The sequence below is a fragment of the Maniola hyperantus genome, chromosome 4, assembly GCF_902806685.2.
Source record: "Maniola hyperantus chromosome 4, iAphHyp1.2, whole genome shotgun sequence".
Classification (NCBI taxonomy): Eukaryota; Metazoa; Arthropoda; class Insecta; order Lepidoptera; family Nymphalidae; genus Maniola; species Maniola hyperantus.
The window spans coordinates 16,740,393-16,767,020 of NC_048539.1; the positions used below are offsets into that span (position 1 = coordinate 16,740,393).

Here is a 26,628-nt window from a genome sequence, read left to right on the forward strand (position 1 = left end):
ACGGCACATCTAAATTATGCGGAGTCCAAGCAAAATTACCATCTTAAAGGAGATAAATGACAAAGGGCGACACGGAAAGGGTTATCAAATGCTTAGATAAAATTATCCTGGTACAGTGGTTTGTAACTGAGAATCGTGTTTCTTGTCTCTGAACTGTTATATCTTCGAAAATTATTATTATTTAAGTAATGGTCGCGGCTTTGACACCTTGTAATTAAATCTGACCCCTAAAATGCGACATGTTGATGTGAAGTAACGATATACTCGTACATTATACTGATATATTTTATTGTTTTTATTATATAGAGAGCATATATTAATTTAAACTGTAGGTATATTTAAGTCATATTCGATTTATAATAAATAAAATATATTATTTCTGATTGTGAAAAGTAAATGACTCGTTTTTTTTTATTTTGTAGGTACAAGAATTGTTCCATTGAAATATAGGTACTCGTAGTAATTGTCGGTTTTTTCTCGTTAAGTTTAATATTTATAATATGTTAGTTATGATATGTATAATGGTTAACTATGTTTAAATAAATAAAGCCAGTAAAATTGCCACTCAGAAATCTATTTTTACTAAAGAAAGATTGTATGAATAGTTAAATGTTATTTTAACAAAGAAAACATATTTTAAATAAATTTTTATTCAACATAACAAACAGAAAATAAGATAGATGCACAATAACTTTTCAATTTTATTGAATGATGCATGAAATGGCACCGTGAAAGCAAATAAGACTTGAAAAAAATGATGATTTTAAATCAATCTGAAAAAACTATTATGTACAAATTATGTCATCACGAGCTCTACCTACTTAATTGTTATTGCCAAGGATTTATAGCAAATGACATGATTTTATCGCTTTTTCCTACACGTGTATGACTGCGAAATATGAAAACTATCGACATTTAAGGTTACACTACACTTATGTACTTTGTTTTAGATCTAAAACTAAGTCAATTATCAGTTTATCTCTTCATCATTTTTATGCTCGACAGCAATAAATTATATTTATTTTTAAAGTTAAGACTCTTGAAATTAAACCCCCCCCCTCCCTCCCTCCTCCCTCCCCCCCCCCCCCTTCCCTTTCTATTTGAAGCCAACTTTATGCACAAAAATAAATCATGTAAAAACACAACAAAATTGTAAACTTGATGACCGTAAGACAAACTTTACTTATTAATAGTTTCAAATGGTTTGGTTAAAACGATTGATTAGTTATCAAAATTATAACGTACCTAAAACCAAACGTTGTTTGCAGTTAAACATATTATATCTAATACTTGAGTATGACCTGCCCGTAATTGTTGATTTCTACCTACTGTATAGCGCTCACGCTTGACTCGGAGCGACCATGGAGCGCACTCTTAATAATAATAATAATAATAATAATGTTCTTTATTTCAGGCAAAATGTACCCATATTATTACAAAAGTCAATAAAATTATAAAAAAAAAAAAAAAAATTAAAATCTACAATAAAAGTAATAACAAAAATAAGTACAATAATGTATTATTGTATAGTATTTCTATCATTATTAATGCAGATCTAGGATAGACATTTCTGTTGTAAATGTAATACTTACCTATATCGATATGGTATTGATAAGTTGGTTTTATAAAGATCTGAGTTTATTGCTGGTTCTTCTCGTTAAAACCAGTCGTAAATTATTTTGAAGATCCAAACTTGTATAAAAATATATTCTATTCTATCCATATGGCTATCGTCAAGAAGGAAGATTTATATAAAGGCTTATATACTTGATTCACCGCATGATTATTCATATGCAAAAATATATTCTAAGTCACAATTCGCATGTATTATGGTCTAACGCCGCTGGTCGGACAAAGGCGATGGACAGCGGTCAGTCTATAAAGATGGTCCGATTAAACCGAGGGGATACTTTTGTCCCGTATTGTGATATTTTACTAATGGGACCGCATTCCGCACTGGCCGGTAGACTTGAACCAGGCAGGGTAGCGGTCATTATTTGTAGTTAATTTATTATTATTTTGATACGAGAGGGTTACGCAATTCCGCGTTGCCGGCCGTTGGGCGCACGTTTTATTAGAGGACTATTGAATATATCAAGGATATAAGCCATACAGTACGAGTTACGACATATATTCATTGACTTGAAATAGTAGGTATAGACGAGGGCTCACAAACGAATTGTCATCGCTCAAGTGGCCCGGTTTGCACACTTATACACATCTATATGTTTCTTATTACCAAATATAGAAAAAAGTTTTATAATATCAACAACCTCAGTTTTTATAAACCTTAACACTCGTATATAAAGTTTAATACCTAATGATTGCAAAATATTTATATTTAAGACCTCTTGTCATTGACAATAAATTTGAAATATTCGAATTTTTCAAATGACAACAAAAGTATTTATTCTAATACTAGCTGACCCGGCGAACTTCGTACCGCCGATTCTTTTTCAGGCAATTTTTTAAATTTTTCTCTCCGTAAGAACCATCCTTATACTTCAAGGAATATTATAAAAGAAGAATTAGCGAAATCGGTTCGGGTTATTCCCGTTGAGTCACACCCCCGTGTGTAACACTGTGACACAAGGTGCCTAAAATTTCAAAACATTCCCGTTGAGTAACACTGTTACACAACGGGAATTAATTTGAACTTGTTGGCACCTTGTGTCACACCTACATAAATACATATTATTGCGCGTGTATCGAGTATTAACTGATTGTGCACATTTCCGGGATGTTATTTATTTATAAATACAAGATGGCGGACATGAATTTTTTTACAAAAAATTGACATGGGTGTCGTTTTTAGGGTTTTAGAGGGTGCTGAATTTGATGATGACATTTATTCTGAAATCCAAGATGGCGGACATGAATTTTTTACAAAAATTGACATGGGTGTCGTTTTTAGGGTTTTAGAGGGTGCTGAATTTGATGATGACATTTATTCTGAAATCCAAGATGGCGGACATGATTTTTTTTACAAAAAATTGACATGGGTGTCGTTTTTAGGGTTTTCGAGGGTGCTGAATTTGATGATGACATTTATTCTGAAATCCAAGATGGCGGACATGATTTTTTTTACAAAAAATTGACATGGGTGTCGTTTTCAGGGTTTTCGAGGGTGCTGAATTTGATGATGACATTTATTCTGAAATCCAAGATGGCGGACATGAATTTTTTTACAAAAAATTGACATGGGTGTCGTTTTTAGGGTTTTAGAGGGTGCTGAATTTGATGATGACATTTATTCTGAAATCCAAGATGGCGGACATGAATTTTTTACAAAAAATTGACATGGGTGTCGTTTTTAGGGTTTTAGAGGGTGCTGAATTTGATGATGACATTTATTCTGAAATCCAAGATGGCGGACATGATTTTTTTTACAAAAAAATTGACATGGGTGTCGTTTTTAGGGTTTTCGAGGGTGCTGAATTTGATGATGACATTTATTCTGAAATCCAAGATGGCGGACATGATTTTTTTTACAAAAAATTGACATGGGTGTCGTTTTCAGGGTTTTCGAGGGTGCTGAATTTGATGATGACATTTATTCTGAAATCCAAGATGGCGGACATGAATTTTTTTACAAAAAATTGACATGGGTGTCGTTTTTAGGGTTTTCGAGGGTGCTGAATTTGATGATGACATTTATTCTGAAATCCAAGATGGCGGACATGATTTTTTTACAAAAAATTGACATGGGTGTCGTTTTCAGGGTTTTCGAGGGTGCTGAATTTGATGATGACATTTATTCTGAAATCCAAGATGGCGGACATGAATTTTTTTACAAAAAAATTGACATGGGTGTCGTTTTCAGGGTTTTCGAGGGTGCTGAATTTGATGATGACATTTATTCTGAAATCCAAGATGGCGGACATGAATTTTTTTTACAAAAAAATTGACATGGGTGTCGTTTTCAGGGTTTTCGAGGGTGCTAAATTTGATGACGACATTTATTCTGAAGTCCAAGATGGCGGACATGATTTTTTTTTTCAAAAAATTAACATGGGTGTCGTTTTCAGGGTTTTCGAGGGTGCTGAATTTGATGATGACATTTATTCTGAAATCCAAGATGGCGGACATGAATTTTTTTTCAAAAAATTGACATGGGTGTCGTTTTCAGGGTTTTCGAGGGAGGGTTTTCATCAAATTCAGCACCAATACAATAAAAGTAATAACAAAAATAAGTACAATAATGTATTATTGTATAGTATTTCTATCATTATTAATGCAGATCTAGGATAGACATTTCTGTTGTAAATGTAATACTTACCTATATCGATATGGTATTGATAAGTTGGTTTTATAAAGATCTGAGTTTATTGCTGGTTCTTCTCGTTAAAACCAGTCGTAAATTATTTTGAAGATCCAAACTTGTATAAAAATATATTCTATTCTATCCATATGGCTATCGTCAAGAAGGAAGATTTATATAAAGGCTTATATACTTGATTCACCGCATGATTATTCATATGCAAAAATATATTCTAAGTCACAATTCGCATGTATTATGGTCTAACGCCGCTGGTCGGACAAAGGCGATGGACAGCGGTCAGTCTATAAAGATGGTCCGATTAAACCGAGGGGATACTTTTGTCCCGTATTGTGATATTTTACTAATGGGACCGCATTCCGCACTGGCCGGTAGACTTGAACCAGGCAGGGTAGCGGTCATTATTTGTAGTTAATTTATTATTATTTTGATACGAGAGGGTTACGCAATTCCGCGTTGCCGGCCGTTGGGCGCACGTTTTATTAGAGGACTATTGAATATATCAAGGATATAAGCCATACAGTACGAGTTACGACATATATTCATTGACTTGAAATAGTAGGTATAGACGAGGGCTCACAAACGAATTGTCATCGCTCAAGTGGCCCGGTTTGCACACTTATACACATCTATATGTTTCTTATTACCAAATATAGAAAAAAGTTTTATAATATCAACAACCTCAGTTTTTATAAACCTTAACACTCGTATATAAAGTTTAATACCTAATGATTGCAAAATATTTATATTTAAGACCTCTTGTCATTGACAATAAATTTGAAATATTCGAATTTTTCAAATGACAACAAAGTATTTATTCTAATACTAGCTGACCCGGCGAACTTCGTACCGCCGATTCTTTTTCAGGCAATTTTTTAAATTTTTCTCTCCGTAAGAACCATCCTTATACTTCAAGGAATATTATAAAAGAAGAATTAGCGAAATCGGTTCGGGTTATTCCCGTTGAGTCACACCCCCGTGTGTAACACTGTGACACAAGGTGCCTAAAATTTCAAAACATTCCCGTTGAGTAACACTGTTACACAACGGGAATTAATTTGAACTTGTTGGCACCTTGTGTCACACCTACATAAATACATATTATTGCGCGTGTATCGAGTATTAACTGATTGTGCACATTTCCGGGATGTTATTTATTTATAAATACAAGATGGCGGACATGAATTTTTTTACAAAAAATTGACATGGGTGTCGTTTTTAGGGTTTTAGAGGGTGCTGAATTTGATGATGACATTTATTCTGAAATCCAAGATGGCGGACATGAATTTTTTACAAAAAATTGACATGGGTGTCGTTTTTAGGGTTTTAGAGGGTGCTGAATTTGATGATGACATTTATTCTGAAATCCAAGATGGCGGACATGATTTTTTTTACAAAAAATTGACATGGGTGTCGTTTTTAGGGTTTTCGAGGGTGCTGAATTTGATGATGACATTTATTCTGAAATCCAAGATGGCGGACATGATTTTTTTTACAAAAATTGACATGGGTGTCGTTTTCAGGGTTTTCGAGGGTGCTGAATTTGATGATGACATTTATTCTGAAATCCAAGATGGCGGACATGAATTTTTTTACAAAAAATTGACATGGGTGTCGTTTTTAGGGTTTTAGAGGGTGCTGAATTTGATGATGACATTTATTCTGAAATCCAAGATGGCGGACATGAATTTTTTACAAAAAATTGACATGGGTGTCGTTTTTAGGGTTTTAGAGGGTGCTGAATTTGATGATGACATTTATTCTGAAATCCAAGATGGCGGACATGATTTTTTTTTACAAAAAATTGACATGGGTGTCGTTTTTAGGGTTTTCGAGGGTGCTGAATTTGATGATGACATTTATTCTGAAATCCAAGATGGCGGACATGATTTTTTTTACAAAAAATTGACATGGGTGTCGTTTTCAGGGTTTTCGAGGGTGCTGAATTTGATGATGACATTTATTCTGAAATCCAAGATGGCGGACATGAATTTTTTTACAAAAAATTGACATGGGTGTCGTTTTAGGGTTTTCGGGGGTGCTGAATTTGATGATGACATTTATTCTGAAATCCAAGATGGCGGACATGATTTTTTTACAAAAAATTGACATGGGTGTCGTTTTCAGGGTTTTCGAGGGTGCTGAATTTGATGATGACATTTATTCTGAAATCCAAGATGGCGGACATGAATTTTTTACAAAAAAATTGACATGGGTGTCGTTTTCAGGGTTTTCGAGGGTGCTGAATTTGATGATGACATTTATTCTGAAATCCAAGATGGCGGACATGAATTTTTTTTACAAAAAAATTGACATGGGTGTCGTTTTCAGGGTTTTCGAGGGTGCTAAATTTGATGACGACATTTATTCTGAAGTCCAAGATGGCGGACATGATTTTTTTTTTCAAAAAATTAACATGGGTGTCGTTTTCAGGGTTTTCGAGGGTGCTGAATTTGATGATGACATTTATTCTGAAATCCAAGATGGCGGACATGAATTTTTTTTCAAAAAATTGACATGGGTGTCGTTTTCAGGGTTTTCGAGGGAGGGTTTTCATCAAATTCAGCACCCTCGAAAACCCTGAAAACGACACCCATGTCAATTTTTTGTAAAAAACTTCATGTCCGCCATCTTGGATTTCAGAATAAATGTCATTATCAAATTCAGCACCCATGAAAACCCTGAAAACGACACCCATGTCTATTTTTTTGTAAAAAATCCATGTCGGCCATCTTGGATTTCAGAATAAATGTCATCATCAAATTCAGCACCCTCGAAAACCCTGAAAACGACACCCATGTCAATTTTTTGTAAATAAATTCATGTCCGCCATCTTGGATTTAAAAATAAATGTCATCATCCAATTCAGCACCCTCGAAAACCCTGAAAACGACACCCATGTCAATTTTTTGTAAAAAAAATCATGTCCGCCATCTTGGATTTCAGAATAAATGTCATCATCAAATTCAGCACCCTCGAAAACCCTGAAAACGAGACCCATGTCAATTTTTTGTAAATAAATTAATGTCCGCCATCTTGGATTTAAAAATAAATGTCATCATCCAATTCAGCACCCTCGAAAACCCTGAAAACGACACCCATGTAAATTTTTTGTAAAAAAAATCATGTCCGCCATCTTGGATTTCAGAATAAATGTCATCATCAAATTCAGCACCCTCGAAAACCCTAAAAACGACACCCATGTCAATTTTTTGTAAAAAATTCATGTCCGCCATCTTGGATTTCAGAATAAATGTCATCATCAAATTCAGCACCCTCTAAAACCCTAAAAACGACACCCATGTCAATTTTTTGTAAAAAAAATCATGTCCGCCATCTTGGATTTCAGAATAAATGTCATCATCAAATTCAGCACCCTCTAAACCCCTAAAAACGACACCCATGTCAATTTTTTGTAAAAAAATTCATGTCCGCCATCTTGTATTTATAAATAAATAACATCCCGGAAATGTGCACAATCAGTTAATACTCGATACACGCGCAATAATATGTATTTATGTAGGTGTGACACAAGGTGCCAACAAGTTCAAATTAATTCCCGTTGTGTAACAGTGTTACTCAACGGGAATGTTTTGAAATTTTAGGCACCTTGTGTCACAGTGTTACACACGGGGGTGTGACTCAACGGGAATAACCCATCGGTATCGGTTCAGCCGTTCTCGAGATTGAGTCCTCTGAAAATGAACTTTGTATGAGTCATAAATACATAGGTACATATAGCATGATTAATACTAATTTCTACACGAAATATTTTAAATATGATATTGAGTAAACTTTTTGTCCTTCAAACGACTTACCATGTAAAGGTGAATATACAGAGGGCCAGTTGTACTTCAGTTCACTCATGAAAAATAAATAATGTTGTTATAACTTACCTACCTACCTACTTTAAACTTACAACAGCATTTTAATATCAATCCATCAGCCTGTTTGCGTCCACTGCTGGACATAGGCCTTCCCAAGAGCGCGCCACCACACACGATCCTCTGCCTTCCTCATCCAGCCACTTCCCGCAGTCCAACGGGTTGGAGGTCGTCCCACACTGCGCTTGCCGATACGCGATCTCCACTCCAGAACACGTCTGCCCCAGCGGCCATGCATCGGTTCCACCACCGGCCACTTCAGCTGGCTAATTCGTTGAGCTATGTCAGTCACTTTGGTTCTCCGATGGATTTCCTCGTTACGGATTTTGTCCCTCATAGAGACACCCAACATAGCCCGCTCCTAAGCAACTTTGAACTTGTGGACAAGGCCAACAGTCAGTGTCCACGTCACATTTTAATAAATGGACCAAAATAAACTTGAAACGGATTAAATGAAACTGTAGTAGCAAATCTTAAAAAGTAGTGTACGTACTTACTATTTCGCGTATCTATAGAAACAGGTTTTGAGATGTTTTGTTTATTCCTGAATAAAAAGGATTTATTCGAGATAAAGCCTGTTCTATTTGCTACTGATTATAGAGCAACACTATTCCATTCTCTGCTCGAAATGGTTTAAATGGTCAAACTGACCGGGGTCCGAGAGGCCCGCTTCCCGGTTCCCAGACCCATAGTCCGGCATTGAAGGGTTGATAATAGCCACAAAGGGGTGTGGACAGCGCTTTTACGCTCGCACCGGTCAAATGGTCACTGGTCTTAATACCAGTCATAGTTTCAATGGACAAGGAAACGTATGAATAAAAAGCTTTCTTTCTTGCCTCCTAGTTGTATGGATGATTATATTATTTAAATACCCAACAACCGTTATTCGTCAAACTTTTTTATTACAAGGGCTCGGACATGAGAAAGTTTCGGGCCGGCTTTTGATTTCCATAATTGTGTCCCGAGATTTATCAGCTGAAAGTTACGGCCTATGAAACGTCTCTGTGTAAACTTGACCGACCAAATAAACTTTTACCCTTACATAACGGTCTGCATAGTTTAAAAAAAGAACCTGTTATTTCCGAAAGAAAATAGATTAAAAACCACCGCTCTTAAAATTCACACATGAATATTCCATCTTCGAAAAAACTACGCGAACAACGTAATCTCATTTATCATACAACGAAAACATACCAAAATGGAACTTCTCATTTGTGATGCAAAAAAATGCAACCCTTAACTTAACCCTTGGCCTCTCCGACCCTAAGACAGTGCGATCTACATAATCATAAATTAAAAACATACCGTAAAAGTTTGCATGACAATGCGCGCTGACCGTATGCATTCCCACACGGCGCAAACAGGTTGGATGCAAGTGCATTTTAGCAATCTCTAACGGTAGATTAGGGTATTGTTCAAACTGACCGTTGGGCCCAGGAGACCGCGAGGATTGGGCGCAGGGTTGCACGCAAATCATTATGCAAGATGACCGTTAGATGCGACAAAGCCGATGCTGTCTTTGTGATTTATTTGCTTTTTATTCAAATCTCTTTATAACGGTTTTGAAGACTTCTGCAAAAATGTTGTCTTGGGTACCTAAACCCATTTTTATAAAATTGTTGTAAAAATTTAATGCAAAACAAATTAAAGGTTGTTAAATTGTCGTGAAATTATTTTACCAAATTGTACTCAATTCATATGAACTGTTTTCTTTTATTGATATACATTTCTATTTGATTCTATATAAGTCTTCGACTCAACAATTACTAATGCCTTAACCAAATAAAAATGTTTTATTTTTTAACACATTTCACAATATCTTTAACCGCAACATACCGACACGAACCAGCTGCAGAAATTAAGACGTAAAACTATAGAAATGATGCAATCAAGTGTTATAAAATTTCCAGTAACCGTGTAAAATACAATTGTTTTGAGTGCAATACAAATATACATGTAGTTCTTTGAACTGCATGTCTTTAGGTACTAACTAATAGCAAAAGGGCATCTGCACACACACCAACTTTCAAATCTTACTGAGGTCGGCAACCTTGTTCGCACGTCTATAGATTGTAATTTAGCAGGATCCACATAATTTGCGAATACATTTTGTAACCTGTTCGTAACACATACCTAGGCACTGCTTTCAAGGCAGGTCCTCAAGGATGTTTCCGTTAATATTTAAGATTTAAGAACCTATTCATCATCAAAATCAAGTTTATAATCCTTAAGATCCTTGATTGCATCGATTTCTAGCTTAGTTTAGATCATAAGAGGAATGTGCAACATTCACACAAACTCTAGAGAGTTTTTGGATGTAAAGCGGATAATTTTTTTATTTTGGTCAAAATAATGAGAAAAAAAAAACATTTTTGATATTCAGGTGATTATATATTTTAATTTCTATCATGCGATATTATCGAGTTGGCCAGCGCGAGGTTGCATCCCTCGACTTTCGTCTATTTCGTTTTTTTTGCTGTGCAGCCTTATTTTTTTTAAATTCAGGATGACAAGCGGATGATCTAGCTCCTAGATTTCATGACGGTTAAAGTTTTCTAATTGGTTGACTTAATCAACCCAACTTAATCCTATATTACTTACTGATCGGAACGTGTGTGAACGGAGCCAATTTGTTGGTACGTCTGTATACACTCCAACTCTGGGTCATACCTATTTATAATTTCACTTTACGAGTATAAATATCCAGTCCTATTGATGAGACATATTTTTATACTTAGGTCGAGATTGACACAATTCTTTGTGTTGGAAAAAAACACTGACATCACTATTTATGAATTTTACATTTTAATCTAAATATATAAAAGGAAAAGGTGACTAGTCAGTCTATCAACGCACAGCTCAAACTACTGGACGGCTCGGGCTGAAATTTGGCATGCAGATAGCTATTATGACGTAGGTATCCGCTATATTTCGATGCCGCTAAGAAAGGATTTTTGAAAATTCAACCCCTAAGGAGGTGAAATAGGGGTTTGAAATTTGTGTAGTCCTGATAAAAAATAAAAAAATAAAATAAAATAGTCATTTATTTAGGCAACTTGAACCCATTTGAACATACATAAAAGTAAATACAAATACAAATGTACAATTGTTAAAAATAATAATAATAAAATTATTTAATTAATTTAATTTTTGTTGTTCTTGTTATTTTAATTTCTGTTGTTTCTGTTATTCTATCGTTTGTTGTTTCTGTTACTTTATACTCTGTTGTATTCTAATGTATTACTATTTTATATCCTAAGTTTAGTGAAACATCCGTGAGAGCTGTACCTATTAATATTTTTCGTACATAAAAGACTTGAATACATAAATATTGTGTAACTAGATCGACTTATTTATATTTAGATTCATTCAAAGCTTTACTGTATACTTTTATAACTATGGCAGACTACGTGATGAGCTTACTTAACAAATCGACATTATAAGTAGATACTTATCTATTTATAACCTTAATTTAATATTTATTTTATTTTTGGTGATATTTATTTATTCTATAGTATACCTACTTACCTATTGACAAACACAAGATAAACACTTGCTCTATTTCAACTTTTGATACAAGTAGATACACGATACACGATACTTTGCGAAAGTCCATGATAGTCCATATAAGGAAAATCATGCCTATGCTAAAACATGATTAATCTGTGAGATAGGTACAACATGGACTATGCACAGTCCGCCCTCCCGCTACTACACAAGCAGGAAAAGCAAGCAATGCTGACAAAAGAAAATCCTCCAGACGTCCTCTGCTGGACACATGTCTCTTGTAGGTACTTCCACACGCCACGGTCTTGCGCCGCCGCCATCCAGCGGCTCCCTTCGACTGAGTAGGGAGATTTTCAACGCTTTCCGGTTGCCATTCCAGCACCTTGGGAACCCAACCTTGACACCTTCGGATCGGTTTTTTGAACCCATTGCCACTTCTATACTATAGTCCGCGACATATTGAGATAGCAATGTGCGGGAGGACGCCCGGCACACCCGCACGTCAGCCGCGCTCGCCCGCACTGGGTTAGTGCGTGGACTGTACGGGTGTGCGGGGCGTTCCTTTCCCGACTGTCATTTCGAGCTGTCTTTAGACTGTGCTAGCGCCCTGTATTCTTGTGCTGATAGTTCCTCGTGTTTGTCCCCAGGTTCCCTTCCTCCGTCGCCAGCGGACAGCGGCGTGTCGGACGTGGAGTCATCCTCGTCGGGCGCCGGCTCGGCCGAGGAGCTGAAGGCGCGCCTGCAGCCGCCGCCCGCGCCCTTCCACACGCCCTTCCTGCCCTTCTACCAGCAGCACCAGATCGCGAGCTCGTTGCAGCACCACGTCGCCACACACCCCAGGCCACCTGGTAAGTTTAACTTAACTTTTTGACACTTCGATTACAACATAGGGTTGGGCGGACCAACGAATTCCTGAAAGGCCGGCAACGCATTGGCGGTTCCTCTGGTACTGCCAATGTTCATGGGCGGCGGTAATCACTGAACATCAGGTGGCCCGACCCGCCTGCTCGTTTGCTCGCTATTTTCATTCACAAAAAAAATTAGATCGCAGATGTAAAGTTTGCACTGTACCATATCCGCGGAAAGAAGTTAGGATGATTTTTTTGAATATTTGAATAGGTATAGGGAGCTTTAATATATCAACCTAATAGTAAAGCTGTGTCTGCTGTGCTATTAGGTAAGTACCTATTAAAATATGATAACGTGAATAATAATTTAGAGTAATCGCGTAAGTTTAATTTCAACAAACCGACTCATAGTCATATACTAAACAAAAACTTATAAAGTAGGTTTACTTATTATTTCTTATTTCTATATTCTCGTGCTCGTGCCTACTACAATACAATCTCATTGTCAAAGACTCAATTTTCCCAACGAATAATATACCGTGCACAAAAACACAAACACACTTGTTTATACTCATATTTATTGTACACATGTGTACAGTAGCGTCGGAAAATAAAAACGAAAGATGTAGCAACAACGCTATTGTTTGGGCGGGAAGGTGACCGGTGAACGTACCCGGAAGGTCACCTTACCAGACACCAGCCGCCGCCAACTGGGATTTTTGGGAAACGCACACGCTCGCAGACAATCTTGATACTTGACCCTGTTCTTTGAATTCTGATACGAGTATATTGCCAAAAATGTCAAAAAAATGATTGGCATATTGGAAGAACTTGCGCATTATGGGAGGAGTTTTCAGTAATGGGTTGGTCGCGGCGATGCGATGGGTCGAGATATTGAAGTTCCAACTATGTCAGACATCCCTGCGCCCTGTGGCCCTACCGCGGTTGTTTGACAGCTACAATGTCACGATCGCAATCATCTCTGATTGGTTAATGCTCGCTCACTATTGGCCACAATGCATTGTTGCAACAAGAATCGCACAAATTCAGCCAATCAGAACAATTGAGATTGTAATAATGATTGATGCAGGTTTTAGACAATCGCCCCACTGTTATCATCATCATCATGATCAACCCATCACCGGCTCACTAGGTACAGAGCGCGGGTCTCCTCTCAGAGTGAGAAGGCCGTTTGGCCATAGTCTAACCACGCTGGTCATGTGCGGATTGGTAGACTTCACACACCTTTGAGAACATTATGGACAACTCTCAGGCGTGCAGGTTTCCTCACGATGTTTTCCTTCACCGTTATTTAATTAATTAAAACGCACATAACTCCGAAAAGTTAGAGGTGCGTGCCCGGGATCGAACCCCCGACCTCCGATTAGAAGGCGGACGTCCTAACCACTAGGCTACTGCGCCCTGTAGGTTGTGGTAAAAACGTTTGTTATTGTAGACCGTACTTCCGGAGGCGTGCTGCACTGGCCCGCAGCCAGTTGGCCTTCATTCCTCCTTCAGCCCCATTACATTTGCGAATTATTCACACACAACCACTGATATACCTGCCTTAAAGCTACAAGCAAGATACGCTGTTTGAAAAAGTGTCAAAAAATGCCAAAAAACGAAGAACGCTTGTAAATAAGTACTTATATAGTTTTTCGGTTGTATCCACTTTCAAAAATCAATTTATAAAATTCCGAAAAATTCGCGTCAGATTGGAAACCTCGTCCTCATTTTGTTTGGTTAAAAATCACATGTATCGCAAGGAATAAATTAATAGCATTTCTTTTCGTTAGTAAAGACAAAATTTTATTAGCGCTATGAATTTTTGTAATGTACAGAAATGCGATCACCCTTTTTCTTTTAGAATAAAAAGAAAAAGGAACGTTGTGGAACTCCCTGCATTTCCATTGTATCTTTGTTTCTGCGTGTTCCATACCAATACCCAGTCGTAAAACTCCCGAATTATTCCCCGACTCGACGATAACTCACGTGGCATTCGCTACAATTCGTACGCGACGAAATAACGCGATAAGTACATTTTTATAAACAACGCGATCAATTCGGTGCCGAATTTAGCTCCAACAACACGGTAGGATTTACGAATTAATGACCCCAATGAACCTACCCTAGTGGTGCGCGTGCCTAGCACAATTCTTCTTATCGATAACTTTACTTTAAAAAATATATACTTACATCCATCTTTAGAAGGAGACAGCAGATTTGCAGAGCACTGTCTCAGTCGTTGAGACCGACGAAGCGCCATATTGGTATGAGTGACAGACACAACGCTCTACAAAGATGATATGTCATTCTAAAGGCCGATGTTCATCACTTTCGGCCGCGTACTGTACTGTGTTTTTTTGATTTATTTATTAAACTTTACTGTTAGTGCTTGGCTGTAAATTTTTTCTAAAAATAATTTAGCGAAAAAGTTTAGTGTAGCAACATATGCAGCTTGTAACTTTTTATCGCTGGGAAATGCGTTTTCGTAAAAAAATCCCCGAATAAAAAAGTCAGCAGCCAAGCCAGCCAACCAGGGAAGGTATGTGTGACCTAACCTAAATATACTTACTAGCTGATTCGCTCCCTTCGCTCGGATAAAATTTAACTGTCTCTAATAGCTTGTGTATTACTTCTAAATAAAGTAGCTCTCTAATGCCGAAAAAAATGATATCGGTTACAAACCAACAAAAAATGATTTCAAAAATGGCGAGTCCACTCATCGCTGTCAGCTAATTTATTTTCACAAAGATCTGTAGGGCGATTGTCTAAAACCTGCATCAATCATTATTACAATCTCAATTGTTCTGATTGGCTGAATTTGTGCGATTCTCGTTGCAACAATGCATTGTAGCCAATAGTGAGCAAGCGTCAACCAATCAAAGATGATTGCGATCGTGACATTGTAGCTGTCATTCTCCCGCAATCGCGCAGCTGGTTGTTATAAGAAATATTAGGTTATTTACCGCCCATGTAAAACCCTACAATCAATAATTTTGTAACAAAAAAAAATTACCTACTTATGTCATCCATTTGTAATTTTCATTCTACGATAAATGATTATGCATGTTACTATAAGTATGATAAAAATACTTCGCAGCATCATAGTTTGTTTACGCAACTTACCATGACACTCGCAATGTATTATTAGTATTAGATATTATTCTAGGTGACCTATTATTAAAGGGAAGTACTAAGTTAGTCATCAACATCATACAAACAATTTACATAGTTTATAGATTTTATTGCACGAACATGAACCATATTTGACTTTATAATATAGCTGCGAACGTAAATAGAATATCTGTAAGATTATTAATACAAAAAAACATAAATAGTAAGTATAGTCTTAAATTTAGAAAAAAACTGATCGAGTGCGAGTCCGAGGGTTCTGTACCTACTACTGTCGTATTTTTTCAACATTTTGCACGATAAATCAAAAACTGTTATGCATAAAAATCTGTAGTAGAATGTACAGGTAAAGCCCTTTCATATAATACCCCACTTGGTATAGCTGTCTTACTTTGAAAATTGTAAATATTAATTTATTTGTTCATGAACACATTTTAATTGTTTTTTTTATATATTTATAACTATAAATTCATGGTTTTTAATTTTTTTCCTTTACGTCAACGGGGTACCCTATAGGTTTTCTTGACAGACACGACAGACGGACAGACAGACAATGAAGTGATCCTATCAGAGTTCCTTATTTCCTTCTGAGGTACGAAACCCTAAAAACTAAAAAAATATTGCTATTAAACTCAATTAGGAAACTAGATGTAGCTCTTGTATTTATAATTAAGTAATTAAAATATAAAAAGTTGTCCTCAAAAAATTAATTTTAAAAGTTGTTGATACTAATAATGGAAGCCTCAAACCACTCTATCGATAAATTCTCGTCCCCTAGCGCATCCCTAGCATATGACGTCTAGTCGCACGATTTGCACAGCAATACATCAGTTCTGACATATCTTAAAGATGAATATACTTTAGTACAAATGGTAAAAAAATGGAATTTAATCTCAAAGTAATCTCTCGGATTAAATGAGTAAAGATTGCAATTAACTGAACGAATTCGTACGGCGCTCACTTTTAGATGCACCTGCTCTTGTAACTGGCATATATAAATAAATAATCAAAAACTACTACGAGAGGATGAGTATAATTAATATACTTTTTTTTTTGCAACACTTACATTTTTTTTTTGCAACACTTACATCTAGCTTTACAGGCTTATTCCTAATACGCTAGTGTAACATAATATGCACTTCTTAAAAAAAATTATATCTAATGTAACATAAATATTTTTTATTACTTCATGTAATAGTCTAATGAATAATCGTGTATTTTTGCATGGTTGTAGTTAAAAACCTGCGGGTTTATTCACTAACTCATTGATCAGCACTGAACGATAGCCACCGAGCCCATTCGACGTTTTTATTTTTATCCATTGAAGGCTTCCTAGAAAAAAATATTTTAAGCACCAATGTCAAACTTATGTCAACTGAGTTCGGTGGCTATCATCCAGTTGAACACTAGGTTAGCAATTCATCCCTCTGGAGAGTGTCATAGGATACTTTTTATCCCGGAAAATCAAAGAGTTATTTTGGGATTTTTAAAAACTAAAAGCGTCAGCTAGTGGCTGAATAAAAAAACTTACTTACAGTACTTACGACCTTTAGAAGGAGATAGCGGATTTGTAGAGCATTGTCTCTGTCGTTGAGACCGACAAAACGTCATATAGGTATGAGTGGCAGAGGCAACGCTCTACAAAGCCGAAATGTCATTCTAAAGGCCGATGTACATTATTTTCTGCCGCATCCTGTATATATAATCATACATACACTCCTTTTTTAGGGTTCCGTACCTCAAAAGGAAAAACGGGACCCTTATAGGATCACTTTGTTGTCTGTCTGTCTGTCTGTTTGTCGGTCTGTCAAGAAACCTACAGGGTACTTCCCGTTGACCTAGAATCATGAAATTTGGCAGGTAGGTAGGTCTTATAGCAGACATTCGGAAAAAATCTGAAAACCGTGAATTTGTGGTTACATCAAACAAAAAAAATATTTTGTGGTCATGAATTAATAATTAGTATTTTCAATATTTGAAGTAGGTAGGTAACTATATCAAGTGGGGTATCATATGAAAGGTCTTCACCTGTGCATTCTAAAACAGATTTTTATTTATTTTTATGCATCATAATTTTTAAATTATAGTGCAAAATGACGAAAAAATACGACTGTAGTACGGAACCCTCGTCGCGCGAGCCTGACTCGCACTTGGCCGGTTTTTTTTGGGTAGTCGTGTAAAAAACCGTCGATCAGACTCGATAAGGTCTCAGCGCATCCCTAGCGCGGAACCAGTTGGCATAGCGATGCATCGGACGCCTGTCCTCAGCTATTTGACATTGTACAAGGTCAGTGCTCCTAATATAAAGATGCAAAAACCGCGCCGCCCGCCGCCCGCCCTCCCGCCGCCCTCCCGCCGCCCGCCGCCCGCCGCACGCCCGACGCATGCGAAATAACCACTTTCGATTGTTGCATTTCAAAATTACTAACAAGCTCTAGGGTCGATATAAGTTTTGCTAACGATTATTAGCTAGTCCTTGCGTTTAAGTGTGTGAAAAATTCAAAGGATAAATTATAGAGTTCTTATTCGTTATGATAATTCAAATCGTATAGGTAACATTATTACCTATTCAAAGTTTATAAAACATAAGCTATTAAGAATAGGAGAACAGAATTACTATAAAGAATAGAAATTAGACTAGATTTTTGGTCAAATAAACTTTAGAAAGTTGTAAACTTGTACAACTTTTCTAGCGCTGTCCTTTTCCGTAGGAAGCGTTCTGAAAGGGATAGAAGGTACTGCACCTGTCAATGTAGTTTTAATTTTAAGATTATGTAGGACAAAATTAGCCACGTTGCCGAGCGACGTCTTTAAACGCTTGAAACTTTTCAATTGTCAATATTCATCGATGTATATCAAATATTGAATTATTTACAACCTGCAATTTGTGACCGTATATGATATAACCTGATATTCCTTGATTAAAGTGCTGTTAGACATAACTAAACACCGAATGCGGATAGTAATAAAAATAGTAGGAAGTTGTAACAGACATACAAATAGATAGACATAAACTGAGATGATTGCACTGCATTAGTGTTCGGTTTTTTACAGAATAATAAAAGTAGGTAAATTAAAGAATAATAAATCAAAGTGCAAACCAGCAACAACCAATATAAGGCCGGGTAACGGAAAAGATAAGATTCAACACAATAAAACGATAACAGGACAGGAAGAGGACCATAACAGTGTGTCACGTCCTTTGCGTTGTTTTATTCTTTTTTAACATACATTTTTTACCTACATCGCTACAAATACAGGGTGTAACCAGAACGCTAGCAAAAACTTAGCGTTACTGTTATACTACCTAAACACAATCCAATACCAATAACTATTTGCCTCATTTTGTAGTTTTAGTGAATTAGTATCTTTCAAACCCGCAATGTATAGCGCGCGAAACTCGAGTCAATGCCCCGCCTACGACGCGGCATTGCCTCCGAGTGGCCTACTTACATTCGTTAACCTCTAACGTTATTAGCGTTAGCTATTAGCAATATATCGTGAGCTTTTACAAAATATAGGATTTTTGCGTTTTTGTGTGATATTATACCAGTAATCATCTGTCTTCGTTTTTGCTAGCATTCTGGTTACAAGTGACAAGTCCAGATGGAAGCGTGCAAACCAAATGGTATAAATTACATTTAACAGATCAAAATACTTTTTTTTAATCCAAATAGTTACATACAAAAATCATGCGTTTGTTAAAATTATAAACCTTAAGCAAAATAATTAACATAATAACACGCATTCACCACAGAGTTGTGAACCATACAAATGTTTCCGAACATCATAACATAAACCAAACTAGGTAGACAGACATTATTACACAAAGTCCGTAGCCCGTACGTGAATAATACTCATCACTTTAGTAGGCTATTGTACTGAACGGAGGCTGTTGTTAGGATCGTGTCGTTGGGAGGCGTGCGGTGTTGCAGTAACCACACACGAAATTTCGATGTTGCAAGCGCGTTGCGAAACAGCACCGGCGCGCGCGCTGCCATTGTCAGCCTGGCGAAACACGACCTTCCTACTCGGATTGGGCAGTCGAAACCTGATTTGAGTATGTAACGCTGCTATACTCATATGTGCTACAGTCGATCGAATGATAAAGAGCCTAAATGATAAAAGAGCGTGGATTTGACCTGCAGCTCGTTCCAGCAACGCGCAGTACTGCAAACACGTTTCTTATACATGGCATAATATTGTATATCAAATCTTTAAAGAGAGCAACCGCCAAGCTTCTTGGTGGTTCTTCTTGGTAGGAAAGGCATTCCGAACCTGGTAGATGCTGTTGACGATTCGAAATTACTTGTAAAAGTTTAATTGAATTTAAAAAAATCTTTTTGAATCTACTGATACATGTTCCACTGAAAGTTTTGAAACTGGTAACGAACCTACGTGAAATTTGAAACCTAAGTGAAACTTCAGTGAGGCAACAATGCCTTACAAAGTTTGTGATTTTCTCTTAGATATAATCACACTTTCATTGTAATATAATGTGTAATGAGGCTGATTCAAAGGTCACCTATAAAAACATAACAGTACCATGGTTTCACAACCGCCAGATATACTTTATCTAACGAATAAAGACGTTAAGACAGCGTTTGTATTGGAAGGGTACATATTGGGAATCTGTCAAAATGACAAATTGACTCGTTGAATAAAGTTGATCTAGCGGTTATAAATACCAGAATAAAAAACAATGTCAATATAGATATTAAAGCCTGACCAGAAAAATAAAACACCTCGCCATATAGCGGAAAACCAGTGGAACTAATTTATACAAGACCATATATACTTATTGACCATAGACAATATACTAGTGGCGCCCTCAGAGCAATTTTTATATTCCTGGTCAGGCTATACAATATGTTAAGATGACGCCAATACACTTTTTGATTGAAAACACGTAAAGTTTGTGAATTGTGTCAAATCATGCTGAAAGCTCTAAACTTGAGTGTGTTTTTCTCCAAACAAACCTGCTCAGAAACTTTATTGAGCAGATTTTAATGGGAAACAATATGGAAATGCCCTATTATGACTAAGCTCAATATTCCATTGTCAATAGGCCGTTATTGTTAGCAAATAAACGTCCAAGTCCATTGAGATTTATCTACTCAAAAACTCAGAATTAGAAAACTACCAACGTCTAAAAATCAATAATCAATTCTTTCTGTAATCTAACAATAAGCAACGTTGTTATATAGAAAGACAAGTACCTATACAATTTTTGAAAATATTACAATAAAACTTAAAGCTAGCCTTATCTAGTTACTATACAAATCATGCCCGCGTGGAATGGTGCCAAGAATACTGGCTGCATTTCCACGCTGGACAGCCAGGCTAATCTGTTGCGCAAAAAATGAGCCAGCCCCTCTGTCACCAGATGAGACTATTAATCGCGGTGAAATGTCTCGTAAAATTTTTTTTGCACTAAAACTCCAAAGACTACAGTTTTGGACAAATAACAACGATGCTAAGAAATTTATTTAATTTTTTAATTACTCATTGATTAATTATTTATTAATTTCGAAAACTTTTCATGAATAATTGTTAATAGTCATACTGGTCATAAGCAACAAACTCTCAAATAACATACACAAAAAATGTCTAAAATAAATGCTCGTGAATTCAATTCGAAGTTCGAACATACTGTGACGCAATCCGCATTACAATTTGTTCTTGGGAACCTCTCGCTCACGGTGTGAAGAGTGCTCCACGTCACGAGGTTGGCCAATCCAGCCCCAAGGTTCCGATGATTAAGCCTGTGATGCGAGCGATATCTGAATTTTTACGTTTCGACACATTCTAGTTAAATTAGATACTTGTTTAACATGTATTTCAAGGTTTTTAACTTTTTTAACCTCTCTATGTTCGACGTTCAAATCAAACTTTAAAATTAACGTCCTAATTCTAACTTCTCTTCTCTAATTTGGTATTTGACTACATCAAAAATAAATTATTTCTCAGTGATTGTAAATCCAAGTCCTTTGACAGTTTTAAGTGTAATAACCATTTTAAATTATCGATTAAACTAAAAAAGTACGTCATTATGGTGTGACGTCACATTTCAGTATTTCATAGAATATCACATAGGTACTAAGCGCACGTTTTGACGTTTGATAAAAAGTTACTGATTTGACTATTTTTCAAATACCGTATTAGCATCGTATATTACAGTGTATCTATGTTTTTATTTCTTTCAACCACACATCTAAGTTTTCGGTGTTTTGTACGTTCTTAAGGTTCTTAAGCAATGGACATCACTAGCTTAAAAGGAATTGGCAGATTTCACACACCTTTGAGAACTTTCAGGCATGCAAGTTTCCTCACAATGTTTTCCTTTACTCTATTTGATATTTTGTTATTTACACGTATCAAATATTTTCCATAATGGTTCATCTCAACTACAAATAATTTCTAATATAAATTCGAATAGACTATTTTAGCAGTCACCGGTGGGATTGCGTGATATCCTCATGCCGCTGCCCGCCCGGTATCGCTGTCGTTTTTCTATTTATCATACTGACCCCAATCTGTCTCGTTTCTTTTATGACAGGTTACCGTATTTTCTATAATGCTAACGCTCCCCAAATCTTTTCTTGTAGTCTTTATACATTCCAGTATTAAATACTTATTAGAATTTAGAGACATACATAGTTAAGATTTATTTATAAGATAAGAGAATGGGGCATAGTTGTACAAAATCTCTTAACTAAATTGACAAATCTAAAATTAGTGACATCCTTTTCAGAATGTTCTAATAAGAAAAGGGTAGCAATTTACCTTTGAGATTCATAGGTACAACAGGCACTATTGTGCATGAAACTAAAATAAGTGAAATAGAAACGTTGGCAGAATCAAACAGGAAAAGCGCTCAGCGTGGAGTGATGTAAGACGGGCTGAGTTAGTCCGATTTGGAAGTACGCGATTCGCGAATGTCAATAATAAGCGTTCCGGTCCCCCCAGAGGCAGGCGCGGCGAAAATAGTCGCAAACTATTAATATGACTAGTAACTCGCCAGAGTAGCTGCACTGCCCTTGAATCGGGCCGATCACCTCTGCGCACGCACACACGCGCACACCTACACGTTAGAAACGCGCACACGCACACGTTATCGCGTTGCAGCGCTGCGAAATAGACGCAGCGATCATTTTAATTTCCATTTCGTTTGTGCAAATATGTCACGCTTCGCACTGAGTTTTGCATGTTAGTCATATTTTTATAGCATTAAAAATATTTCTTTTCCATACCTGTATAGCATTCAAATAATATAAATCAATAGAAGGGTAACACTGACTTTATATTTCTTCTAAGCATAATAATTATTGTAATGTGAAAAACAGCGATGGCTTTACGTGCTCTGGCATAAGATATTCTCAAAGTTTTTTCATTTGATCCAAACTTTATAAAATAGAAATCAATGGAGGAAGTATCCTGACCTCATCCTTCTTCTGAGGCTATCATTTGCCAATGACAAAAAGCATCGAATTCATTACTGTTTCGTTACCTTAGGTACCCAGTAAGATGACGCCGAATTGAGCATTATTCCCAGCTTCATTGCAAGATAACAGCTATAAAGATAAGTCTAAAAGTGGCTGCAATCTCAACTCTTTGTCCAACTCTGGGCCGTACAAGGAAGCCCCGAGCGCCATCTGTCGCCCGCCGGCGCTTGCGCAACGCGACCCACTTGCGCCGCGGCCGCTGCCAAACGCCTCGGCTCCTCTACAATTACATATTTGTGTGTCGCAACATTCGTCGCATCCGAGTTGAACGGCCCGCGACCTTGAGCGTTGCGCAGCGCACGCGCCGCTGAAAGCGAAAGGACCGTGTGGATCCCGGAATTTAGTACAGTAACGTGAGACGTGGACGCTCAATCTGGGAAAGCGTTGGGAAACGAGATATGCTCGTGACTATCGTACTCTTATCGAGTCTAAAGGAGACCTGTACCAACCATCAAAGCAACAGAAGAGGCGACGAGTATGTGGATCCTGAAATTCTCAGGATCTTAAAGAAACCTGTGCCTTGAAAGCAAAAGTAGGCCGAAAAGCTATGTGGATCCTATGATTTAGTAGGTACACGACGTGAGAGGTGGATGGAAAAATACTCCTCAATACCTCATGATACATGCTCTTTCGAGTCCAAAGAAAATCTTTGGACTTACCTAACATCAATAGTTGAGAATGATGCTCTTTCCAACAAACCTACATATTGCAGACAGGTGGCAACCTGTACCTTCTAAACAAGAATAAACCTAAGGACAATGAGATTCCCAATAATTTTGTACAGTAACGTGAGATATGGATACTAAATCCAAAAAGCTTTCCTATAAATCTCTTCACAATAAGGCTCTCAACACGTCCAAAGCATTACATCAATTTGAGGGCCCTTCCGACATGCTTACGTCTTTCTCCTCACCTGCACCTTCAAAACGAAAGACATCGATAAAATCTATCATCATGAGCTTTAAAGGTTTTTATTCTTCCGTCATTATTTGCCACTTGCTATTTATATAACTGGGTTTCTCCAAAGTATTTTCTTCGTCAGCATGCTAAAACAACGTTTCTTCTAACGTCCGTATCTCTGGCCATTTCATGTTACATTTTAAAGAGGGTACTTTAGATAATTTAAGCAACCTCATTGCATCTTAGAGGTCTAAGGTCTATTGCTTTCTAAACACAAATCTTTCGCAAATAATATAACACCTTCAAATCGCTGGGCTTAGCAAAAGTTCCCGGAGATCCCCAATCATACCAAACACGTCAGACTTTAAAATGATAACGGCAATGCTAGATCTGAAAAACAAATAGAATTTCTCTGCGGTTCCGCCGCTAAATCGGGTCATATGCGTACGTGACCTACCAATAGCAACGTCACTTATCACAAAACCACACTGAAGTCCCCTCCCATCCATGAATCACAACAAAGTCTGTACTAATGCGTCATGACAATGTTTAGCACCAGAGATAGTGGCTTATGTTTAGAGTAATTGTGTTCAGTGCTCAGTTACCGATTAGGTGTTTGTGACACTATTAATAACCAGAATCAATGGATTAATAGTGATACATATGCGTTGATAGATGCATTAACAAATAGAATGCAACCGGCTGAATTCGAGCCACCAGAACTCTTGAACAACTTAAGTCAATACGGCTACACAATCTCATTGAAAGCCAGACAAAAAACCAAGCTAACCTTGGTAAACTACTTAATCAGGGAAGAAGAAAATATCATTACTCATATTTTTCATAAATAGTAAACTTGTGAAAATATTTTAACGATACATCTTCACCCGCCGCGCCGCCATCTTCCTTCCGGAACATCCCAATCTCAATACAGAAACACACACCTACCTGAAGTCCTACAAATAGCATTTTATAGCTTCTCCACATGATAGGCGCACCGGCAGCACACTATCAATGTGTATCCCATATTGACACTATTGGAAAAATCTTTTTAGATTCGAATTCGGAATATTTAATGGCTTGAAAAGAGCAAAACGATTTTAGGCTGAGTAGGTGTGAGTAGATAGTTCCCCTCCAGGACTTCGAATGCGCTTTCTAATCGACTTCCAAAAGGGAGAAGATTCTCAATTTGGTGCGTTTTTTTTCTATGTACTTACTACCTATATGTATACCGATTTCTCCGAGGTTTCTAGACCGATTTGCAATTTTTTTGATAAAAAAAAAAATAGAAGTTTGCGAGTCCTATAATGAGTTATCAAAATCCGCTTAAAGGAGCTAACCCCAACAGTTGGAGTGGATTGCTTTTACAACGATCATCTAAGGATGTTATAAAGGATTGTTCTGGAAAATTACCCAAGGACACTCAGGTAATTTTCCAGAACTATTTTGCGAGTTCTCTTGTCGTAAAGGTTAGCTTTCCTGGCCGTAGGTTGTGTTTACTCATTTAGGTAAATAAGCTTTCAATTTTTCGCCTCAAAAACAAAATGTGGGTATGATGCTTCGTAATTGTTCATGGCGTTTTCAATAACCAGATGTAGAACAGTCAACAAGACCCAATTTAAATAGAAGCACGTTAATTACTACTGCCCACACCAGACGTTCGCATGCTCCGTACATTATCGCGACCCAATTCCACAATCTCAGCCTACTTCCGCGGAAGCCCCGCGTCTTTTACGATAGGTATATAAACACAGAGGGCGTCCAGGCGGCCTATATACGCGCTCCACTGGTTTCCTGCCCGTTTTAAAATTATCCGCTCGTTCCCGGCGAAGCGGCAAGGGCGCCCTTTACAGACCGAAGCCCCCATACTCTACCTAAATAGAATTATGCTGGGCTGTCTTTGTTGCTGATATAAAGTTAACTGTCACGTCCATAAATCGATGTCGACACGATAAGATTATCAGCAATGGTTACAACATTGCTCTGAATTGCCAAATCTTGATAAGCTTAACACCTTCTTTACTGTAGAACCCGATTAAACTTCTTGGTATTCTTTAGATTAAAGAACATTAATAAGATTTTGGAAGCCCATTGGATATTTCGCACAGGAATAATAAAACAAAGATGACACTATCCAAAAATTGGGTGTCCTGAGTTCTACTGACTCCTGCTTGTGCTTTCGTAACCGCTCTAATTCTGCGGGAAAATACAGGTCATTTGTAAAAATCCCCGTCTAGATAATTTCTATGGCCTATGGTGACTTATAGTGTCTACACTTCTAGTGTCTTTTTAAGCTTAGTAATTATTGCAAAGCTAAACGCAAAGCTTTAAATTGCCCTATTAAAAAAAATTAGATTTTGAGTACCTATGTAATTATGTTCAAATTCAAATTCAAATTTCTTTATTGCGAATATGGGTAAACAGTACAGATATTACAAAACAAAAAGGTACAGCCAAATTCTGCCTATTAGCATGCAATATGTTATGACTTATGATATACCTAACAACGTGTACATAGTTTTGATAAAATTAGTCAAATTAAATACTTATTCACAAAAAAATACAAATTT

At 37.0% G+C, this 26,628-nt stretch overlaps 1 protein-coding gene across 7 annotated transcripts in view; it reads left to right on the forward strand.

Moving 5' to 3' along the window:
• The window catches only part of Eip74EF (Ecdysone-induced protein E74), a 338,704-nt gene that overhangs the window by 283,829 nt on the left and 28,247 nt on the right, over positions 1-26,628 (forward strand). For all 7 annotated transcript variants that reach the window (XM_069498007.1, XM_069498008.1, XM_069498006.1 and 4 more), the window contains one exon: positions 12,318-12,518. In XM_069498007.1, the coding sequence (XP_069354108.1) occupies positions 12,318-12,518 (201 nt within the window). The remainder of the gene's footprint in view (positions 1-12,317; positions 12,519-26,628) is intronic.